This window comes from Poromitra crassiceps (genome assembly GCF_964638095.1).
Source record: "Poromitra crassiceps genome assembly, chromosome: 30".
NCBI classification, from domain to species: domain Eukaryota; kingdom Metazoa; phylum Chordata; class Actinopteri; order Beryciformes; family Melamphaidae; genus Poromitra; species Poromitra crassiceps.
Genome location: NC_139652.1, coordinates 14,112,900 through 14,122,899, shown reverse-complemented (window position 1 = coordinate 14,122,899; position 10,000 = coordinate 14,112,900). Strand labels below are relative to the sequence as shown.

Here is a 10,000-nt window from a genome sequence, read left to right as displayed (position 1 = left end):
GGGAGAGCCGAAACTGGCTCCATGCTTCCTCCGAGACATGGGCAGTTAGCCAGCCGCTTCTTTTCACCTGACAGGGGAAGCTTCACTGGTGGGACATAGCACGTGGGAGATTCACGCTATTCCAACCGGTTCCCCTCCCTCTGAACAGGCGCCCTTAACGACCAGAGGAGGAACCACATTAGCAACCAGGATATTGCATGTTTTGGTGAAGGGGGTTCCTATATGAAGGAAACCCCCGGGAGGCACGGGGAGAACATGCAAACTCCACACAGAAAGGCCCTTTTGACGACCCCACCCGGGCGGTGGGGACACACCTACAGACACAATTGGCCGAGTGGGAAGCGAGTGGGAAGCCGGTAAGGGGTATGAGTCCTGGTCACTGCGCTAGTGCCTCCCTTGGTCGGCCGGGGTGCCTGCCTGTTCAGGGGGGGGAACTGGGGGGAATAGCGTGATCCTCCCATGCGCTACGACCTGCCGGTGAAACTCCTCGCTGTCAGGTGAAAAGAAGCGGGTAGCAACTGCACATGTATCGGAGGAAGCATGTGCAACAGCTCTCCCCAGATCGGCAGAGGGGGTGGAGCAACAACAAGGCACAGCAGGGGGGGAATTGGCCAAGTACAATTGGGGAGAAAAACTGAAAAAATCGTGATCAAAAGAGAAAGTTTCTCTTTCTCTCACAGGTGTCAACAGCTTCCTGTCCTTCAGAGTCGTCCCTTCAGCTCATCAGCACGATGAGCAGCAGCGTGACAGTCACACTGCTGTCCGGGGCCAAAGCAAAAGTACGCCATGTCGTAGTGTCTGGATTCCAGGACCAGATCAGCAGACGGGGGTTCCTCGAAAACCCCCCAGAGAGCATCGAATCCCCTGAGAGCCTGAAGGTCAGTGTGAGAGCTATAGGGTTACGACCGGCTCATCCTCCCCGCTCATGTGACACCACGACACACATCCATCCCACCCTTCCCCCCAACGCAACGCCGCATCAGGCAGGCTCAGGTGTCCCCGGCCAGTGTCCACGCAAATCTGGTGCCAGGGTTAAGCTTAGGCCCTTCGGATGAAATAGTAGACTAAACAGACCGGGGAGCACTGGTTAGGTTAGCAACTGAAAGTGTCCTCTTGGGTGGTCTTCGCTGATGTGTCCAATCTTGTGTCCGTCCTCTCCAAGTGTCTTTTAGCGAGACAGAGTCCTCCTCAACTCCTCTCTCATTTCATAAGTGACTCTGCATAAGGGACGGAAGTTATGTCAAATGCAGAAACGTCTTTAGATTTCGTCTTTAAATTTGGGACACGATTACCGACAGTTCTACTCGAAAACGTCGGCCCTCGAAGCTTTTTGATCAGAAGTCAACGGGACAAGGTCGCCGGTGAATCTCTCACTTGACTGCAGAAGTTTGAACCTCGGTGAGGACTCGCCTTCGCTTTCCTTTGACCTTTACATCACGTTCTCGCTGGAGATGAGTCGAGAGGAAAAGCACGGCGTAATTTGCATTGACCGACAAAAACCCTCAATGGGTTTGAAATGTTGCACAAGCAAAGCTTAGTGGGAGCATGATTCAGTGTGTGGGTTACTCTTTGTTCTGCACGGACACACAAAAAACATGCCGCTATACTGAGGGAAGCTTTGTTGACTTTGTCCAATACTGTGACGTCACGGGCAGTTAGGTTTTTACAGGAAGCGAGATGACCAACGCGTTGCGAGGAAAGTCATTCTCGTAGTCGTGCAGGAGAACAAGTGGGACAAAACTAAAACTGCTGCCTGGATGAACGATGGGTGAGATGCGAGATGCCGTCAACTACAAATGAGTAAAAAAGCCATCTTTAAATTGCACGTCGAGTATTTGCTAAAGTGGCAACATCAATTATGGTGGCATTTATATGACAGCAAATAAACAAGGAACATAATCATATTTCCACTGCCACATTCCTCCAGCGAGGCCTGTCAGCACGTCGGTTGCTTTCCATTGCAGCAGAAGAACATAGGCACTGTTTTTCCATTATTGCAGCGCCCGGGCCTATGGTCAAACCACAGTGCACGTCTCTCACTCTGCAGGCAGGCAGCCCCCAGGCCCCTTCTGTGAGCGCCGGGGTCTGTGAGAGATGAGGTTAAAAAGTCATTATCCCCGCTGGACCTCTGTTACTCTGTTACAGAACACAGAGCCATGGAGGAGCTATGTTACTCTGTTACAGAACACAGAGCCATGGAGGATCTCTGTTACAGAACACAGAGCCATGGAGGAGCTCTGTTACTCTGTTACAGAACACAGAGCCATGGAGGATCTCTGTTACAGAACACAGAGCCACGGAGGAGCTATGTTACAGAACACAGAGCCATGGAGGAGCTCTGTTACAGAACACAGAGCCATGGAGGAGCTCTGTTACAGAACACAGAGCCATGGAGGAGCTCTGTTACAGAACACAGAGCCATGGAGGATCTCTGTTACTCTGTTACAGAACACAGAGCCATGGAGGATCTCTGTTACTCTGTTACAGAACACAGAGCCATGGAGGATCTCTGTTACTCTGTTACAGAACACAGAGCCATGGAGGAGCTATGTTACTCTGTTACAGAACACAGAGCCATGGAGGAGCTATGTTACTCTGTTACAGAACACAGAGCCATGGAGGAGCTATGTTACAGAACACAGAGCCATGGAGGAGCTATGTTACAGAACACAGAGCCATGGAGGATCTCTGTTACAGAACACAGAGCCATGGAGGATCTCTGTTACTCTGTTACAGAACACAGAGTCATGGAGGATCTCTGTTACTCTGTTACAGAACACAGAGTCATGGAGGATCTCTGTTACAGAACACAGAGCCATGGAGGAGCTCTGTTACTCTGTTACAGAACACAGAGCCATGGAGGAGCTCTGTTACAGAACACAGAGCCATGGAGGAGCTCTGTTACAGAACACAGAGCCATGGAGGAGCTCTGTTACAGAACACAGAGCCATGGAGGAGCTCTGTTACAGAACACAGAGCCATGGAGGAGCTCTGTTACAGAACACAGAGCCATGGAGGAGCTCTGTTACAGAACACAGAGCCATGGAGGAGCTCTGTTACAGAACACAGAGCAATGGAGGGCAGGAAATGTTTTCCTTGGCAGATGCATGTCGAATTACCGGCCGGCAGCGCACGAAACCAGCACAATACCCGTGACAGCGTCGCTAATAAGGCAGCTAATAGGTCCGCTGAGTAACGGGCGCGAGGGCCGGCGCTATGCAAAGTATTATGGTGGGGGGGGGGGGGGGGGGGAAATGCGGTGAATGTACGAGGAATATGGGGTCAAAACATTCCGTTCAATTTGAAGAATTTACAACAGAGAGAAGACGAGACACACGCATGCCATCTGCTCCAAGACTCAATATCACATTGTTTCACCAAGAATGGCTTTCATTCCCGTAAAGGGGGAATTCAACCTACAATTCAGAGTATGTCGCTCTTGGCCAACAGAAACGTAGGTATGTTCTTTGGAAGTTTGTTTTGTCTCCTTATCCATATTTAGACCATGAAAGGAGACTAAATGACCTTTCTAAAACTATGATATCATTGCTTTAAAATGTCACGTATGCCTTTAAACATATGATCAGCTCATGATATTTGATTTAACCGCTTGTTGTCACCCGATTTAAAACCACCCCGTTAGTTTGGATTGAAGAAGACACACGAGTAGACGAGTGTTTTCACCACATTGACAACACTTTGGGGCGGCTTTAGCTCGGGAGGTAGAGCGGGTCAGCCAATGACGCAAGGGTTGGCGGCTCGATCCCCGCTCCCTCCCTGGTGGTCGGAGGGGCCGTTGAGCGCCGATGTGTGGCTGCCACGCCGGTACGAATGGTGTGAACGAATAATGATTCTGTGAAGCACTTGGAAAGGCGCTATATAAATCCAATTATTATTATTATCATTAACGATAAAGAGCTCCAAAGTGGCTTTGCATTGATTGTGATTGCATGAATGACTTGAGTTGTTGGCCACCGGTGACCCTGTGAATAGTGATGAAGGGGAGGCGTGGGGAGGCTGTGGGGATGCAGACAGGGGCTGTGGGCAAGGAGGCTGAGCTGTGGGGGAGGCAGTGGGGGAGGCTGTGGGCGAGGCGTGGTGGAGGCGTGGGGGAGGCCGTGGGGGAGGCAGTGGGCGAGGCCGTGGGGGAGGCGTGGGGAGGCTGTGGGGGAGGCAGTGGGCGAGGCCGTGGGGGAGGCGTGGGGGAGGTGTGGGGGAGGCGTGGGTGATGAGTGGGGGGGGCGTGGGGGAGGCATGGGGGGGCGTGGGTGAGGCAGTGGGGGAGGCGTGGGGGAGGCTGTGGGGATGCAGACAGGGCTGTGGGGAAGGAAGGTTGAGCTGTTCAGGGGTAACGGGGGGTGAACGGGGCCACGGCTCCAGTCTGGTCTCTTTTCTCAAGCCATAAATCCGTATTTGCCACAAGGCTGTCAGGTTGAACTTAGGGAGCAGCTGGAGGTGAACTGAAAGGCAGACAGACACACTGACAGACTGACACGGGGGGGAGGAGGGGAGGGGAGGGGAGGGGAGGTGAGGGGAGAGGGAGGGGAGAGAGAGGAGGGGAGGGGAGGGGAGAGGAGGAGGGGGAGGGGAGGGGAGGGGAGGGGAGAGGAGGAGGGGAGGGAGGGGAGGGAGGGGAGAGGAGAGGAGAGGAGAGGAAGAGGAGAGGAGAGGAGAGGAGAGGAGGAGGGGAGGGGAGGGGAGGGGAGAGGAGAGGAGGAGGGAGGGGAGAGGAGGGAGGGGAGGGGAGAGGAGGGGAGGGGAGGGGGTGTCGGGGGCATGGAGGACAGAAAGGGAGAGGGAAGTCTGCGATATGAGGGAGGTAAATCACAGAAATAGCAGGGAGCAGAGCAGCAGGCACAAAGACACAATCTCTCTCTCCCTCTCTCTCTCTCTCTCTCTCTCTCTCTCTCTCACACACACAACACACACACACACAACACACACACACACACCACACACACACGCTACACACTTGCATAAAAGTGGGGACAGGTGTGAGACAGGTCCAGCGGACCCTGGGGCCATGCAAGACACCACTGTCCACCTTGGTGTTTATTTTGTCCCCCCTCCTCCTCCTCCCCCCTCCTCCCCAACTCCTCCCTCCCCCCCCCCCCCACACCCCCCCCCCCCACCCCCCAGCGGCTCAAAGGGTAAACGTCTATTCTGGTTAGGGTTACAGCCGTGCTGCCTTGAACCCCGGGCTCCCGAGCGGACATGCCATTCCTGGCGGGCCGACGTGCTCCCTGGTGCGCATCACCTGCCCCTGACCCCCTGCAGGGAGGAAGGGGCACCTCCATGCCCGCTCGCCAGCAGCAACCCCCACCCTCCCCCTCCCCTCCCCTCACCACCACCAACCCTCTCCTCCCCTCCCTCACCACCACCCTCCCCTCCCCTCCCCTCACCACCACCACCCTCTCCTCCCCTCCCCTCAACACCACCCTCCCCTCCCCTCCCCTCACCACCACCACCCTCTCCTCCCCTCCCTCACCACCACCTCCCCTCCCCTCACCACCACCACCCTCTCCTCCCCTCCCCTCACCACCACCCTCTCCTCCCCTCCCCTCACCACCACCACCCTCCCCTCCCCTCACCACCACCACCCTCTCCTCCCTCCCCTCACCACCACCCTCCCCTCCCCTCACCACCACCACCCTCTCCTCCCCTCCCCTCACCACCACCCACACCACCACACCACCCTCCCCTCACCACCACCACCACCCACTACCCCCCCTTTCCCCATCCGGCCCCCTATCCCCATTGACACAGAATGTGCCACCTGCCTTGTCTCCTCTGCCCCCCCCGTGACTATTATCACAGGCTTTATAAGGATTTAAGTGTCGATCAGAGAGGGCGGCCATTGACCTCAATGGGTGGGCTAAGCTAGGCTAGGTAAGCTAACAGTTAAAAGAGCTGACTGGCGTAGTGACAAAACGGGCGATGACAGAGCCTGTCTGATAAGCGCCACTATACCTCTGTTCCCCCCCGACACCCCCGGGTTTTCACTGACCGGACCCCGCGTCCGTCAAAACAAGCATCTGTTCCCAAGCATCTCTCAGCGAGGTGTCCAGGAGGAAAGTCACTTCACCGTCCCCCTGTGGGAGAGCACGCGGGGGTTCACCCCCCCTGTGGGAGAGCACGCGGGGTTCACCCCCCTGTGGGAGAGCACGCGGGGGTTCACACCCCCCCTGTGGGAGAGCACGCGGGGTTCCCAGCGCCCGCGCGGAAACAACAACAATACACCCAAGATTCAACGAGTCAAGTTGGTGCAACCAGGCTTTCACCTCGTTGCATCAACTTTATTGCAACCTGACTGCAACAATATTAAAGGTTTATTTGAGGAATATTTGGATGGTAAGGCACAAAACACACACTCAATATATAAGAAATAGCTACCATATTGCTAGTTGAAAACCATGACGTTTTGGTCTAAACAACCTTCATCAATCAATCAACAACACAAAAAGATGACTTTATGCACAATCCAACTGGTGGGAATAAACAAGCCCACAGGTGATCAAAATCAATTATTTATGCTAACAGGTTTATTTATTTATACCTGTGGGATTGTTTATTCCCAATGCTTGGATTATATATAAAGTATTTTTCTATAGAGGTCCCAAATGTCATGGTTTTATGCCTTCCTATACTGTAGATACAGTCGGTCTTGTGTGGGAACGCCCACAAAATGTTACTACGTCTGGCGCGTGAGACTAGATGTTGGGGGAAAAACCCCTCATATATCTCAATGGGCTGACTCACCAAAGGACGCGGTGCTGTGACTCTACACTACAGGATTGGGGATTCAAAAGCAGGTACATACACGTCTGTTCAGATGTTACGTTCACTGCGGGGGTTGAATCCCCGATCCTGTCTGCCTGGGCTGGGCTAGCAGCAAAAATGCTAACTCTGCTGCATTGGAAGAACAGGGGGGGATTTACCCCACACGCTGATCCATTGAACGCGCGTCTATGACGAGACACTGACTGTATCTATCCTAGTATGCATTTTAGCAGCTGTTCTCTTCTTGCCAGAGCTCAGATCTACCTTCCACTATCTGAGGACTGCACGAAGGAAACGCTCATGAAATGCATATTGAGAGTAGTAAGGAACCAGAAACATGGCCAAACTAGGCGTAATGTCTGGCAAAGTTTTAGTGTGTAAAACGCCAACAAGATTCTTCAAAGATGACTGGAGGCAATTAGACACAAAGTTCCAATCTGAGCCAAGCAATTAGGACGGACGAGCTCAGGGAAGGACGTGAGAAGCAGCGCGACGTCAGATTGACACCCCGCTCCTCTCAACGTGTCGGAGTTGAGGGATTTTGGGGCTAATTTTGGTAACGGGAAGGAATACTGTCGAGGCCCCGCCCACAAACACCGACACCTGTCCCACAAACACTGACAAAGATCCAATGGGACAAGATAATTAACTGCAGTAAAGCTTATGATGGTGAAAATCCTACTCCAGGATGTGTGAGAAACGAATAAAACGATTGTGTGTGTGTGTGTGTGTGTGTGTGTGTGTGTGTGTGTGTGTGTGTGTGTGTGTGTGTGTGTGTTTTATTACACATCATGCCATCACACGCTATGGGACCACGTGGAATTGACAGCTGTGCAGGAAACGGGAGTGGTGTGAAACATGAACACAAGAAGACGGGTGAGAACTGATGTGTGTGTGTGTGTGTGTGTGTGTGTGTGTGTGTGTGTGTGTGTGTGTGTGTGTGTGTGTGTGTGTGTGTGTGTGTGTGTGTGTGTGTGTGTGTGTGTGCGCACACGTGCATGTGTGTGCGTGTGCGCAACTGTGCGGGCATCTGTGGGAGAGTGTGTGGCCGTAAGAGAGGGGTTTTCAAAGTCTGGGACTGTGGGCCTCCCTCCAAACAAAGCTTGGAAAAAGGAGTCCCCCCTCGCTCAATTCCTATGATGATAATGTTATTTGTTTCCATATAGACAATTGACAATTGGTTTATTTACATACTTCAGACTACACCAAATACATAAAAGGTCTGTCCGAAGACATTTATTAGTTTATGACAGAAAAACAGTCAAATTCCCAAAAACCACTGTATCTCTGAACTATCTTGACCAGATCACACATTGGTTTTACGAGATCTCCTTTTGATAACTAATTTACTCGGGGGAATAGCGTTATCCTCCCACGCGCTATGCCCTGGCGGTGAAACCCCTCGCTGTCAGGTGAAAAGAAGCAGCTGGTGACTGCACATGTATCAGAGGAAGCATGTGCTAAGTCTACAACTCAAAAAAAAAAAAAAAAAAAAAAAAAACCGATCAAAACTCGGGTTTGAGCAAAAACTATTGAAAATACCATTGAAATGAATGGAACCAAATCCAAAAGGGGTGAATCATACTGATGATGTCATCATCCACAACCCTGCTCTAGAGATACAAGCTGTTCTCTACTGATGATGTCATCATCCCGTTCAGGCAGAATAGAGGCACACAGATGGGAGGATGGGCGGTGGGCGTACCGTACATCTTGCCCTCGTCAGAGAGGATGATCTTCCTGCGGCCGCAGGGCGGGTAGATGGCCAGCGCCTCCTGGAAGCTCTGCTCGATGTCCGGGCTCCACACCCCCTCCGCATCGTTCTCCAGGGGCTTGTCGAGCGCCTCGCTCCCCAGCTCCTCGCTCCCGCCCCCGGGGGAGGGGGCCGGCACCCACTCCGCCGACGTGGTGGCAGGCCGGAGAGGGGACCACACAGCAGGGGGGGGTGGAGGGGCGGGGTTGGGGGTGGGGTTGGGTGGAGGAGGAGAGGGCAGGTGCTGAGAGTTGGCTGTATGAAGTCCAAAGGTGTGATGATGATGATGGGTCAGGAGGAGGCGACCTGGGCCTAGGACAGCAAAAATAAATAAAAGAACAATGAAATTAATATTGGAGATATTTTTTTTAAATATTTATGCAGGGGAGCTATTGCAGGCATGCTATTTTTCAGCAATGCCTCGGTTCACCTTCACACACTTTAGTCATTTCCACACCTGAGAGTTGCCTTGCACACCCACAGTGAGCAGCTCCACTGGAGCTGCTGCAGGTTGAGTCACTTCACACAACAGTAGTTTTAGAGTTAAAGGAGAACATGACTAACTTTTTCCACATTTTTCTCTCAAATTCTTCAGGCTACTGTCCTTCCTTATCGCCATCAATGTGATGTGAAATCTACAGTTAATCTACCGTCATTTTAGGAGAAAAAAACTATTTGTCAACATTACATTTGTCTGCGAGACATTTTCATTGTTTTCTTTTATAGCAACGGGAGCCTATAGTTTCCGGGAGGTGGCACAAGCCAGCAGGAGAACAGACAGTCGTATAACTTCTGACTGTGGTGGTCAAATACATCGGTGGGTTTGGACTTTTCATGGGCATACATGGCAATAGGAAAAAAACTGCTTTTTTAAATTCATCCGATGCTGTTTGAGGGTTTCATACAGTACGAGCAAGGGGTCATAGAATTTCCCCCAAACCATAGAAGACCAGGTAATCCTTTCATTGAAAAATGTGAGTTCTGCGGTTCGCAAACAGAGTGATGCGTCGAAGAAAGGCAACTGGGGTGATGTCAGCCATGCTTGGCTAGCAACCTAGTGGCTACGTCAGGCGGTCATATGAGGCTACGTCAGGCGGTCATATGAGGCTACGTCAGGCGGTCATATGAGGCTACGTCAGGCGGTCATATCAGGCTATAGGATCACATCAGCCCCACGCGCGATAATCCCTACTTGGAAAAAGCACCTCAGATCAGAAATTAGATTAGTGCAACCATGAACACAAACAACAACATGGCACCTGGCGCCCAGGGGATAAGAGGAGGAGGAGGAGGGGGAGGAGGAGGAGGAAGAGGAGGAGGAGGAGGAGGAGGAGGAGGAGGAGGAGAGGAGATGGAGAGGGGGGATGCAGGAGGGGCTTAACTCGGCAAATGAGGAGACCCATTTCAAAAATGGGATCACCGTCCACACACACTTGGACACACACGTCAAAGAGGCCCATATCAGGG

General features: G+C 52.4%; 1 protein-coding gene across 1 annotated transcript in view; it reads right to left on the bottom strand.

Moving 5' to 3' along the window:
* tead4 (TEA domain transcription factor 4) overlaps positions 1 to 8,507 on the bottom strand; it is a gene marked incomplete at its 3' end in the record, with an annotated part of 43,052 nt that extends 34,545 nt beyond the window's left edge. The window contains exon 1 of the mRNA XM_083663120.1: positions 8,486 to 8,507. Within this exon, the coding sequence (XP_083519246.1) occupies positions 8,486 to 8,492 (7 nt within the window). The 5' untranslated portion in view covers positions 8,493 to 8,507. The remainder of the gene's footprint in view (positions 1 to 8,485) is intronic.
* Between the last annotated feature and the right edge of the window lie 1,493 nt (positions 8,508 to 10,000).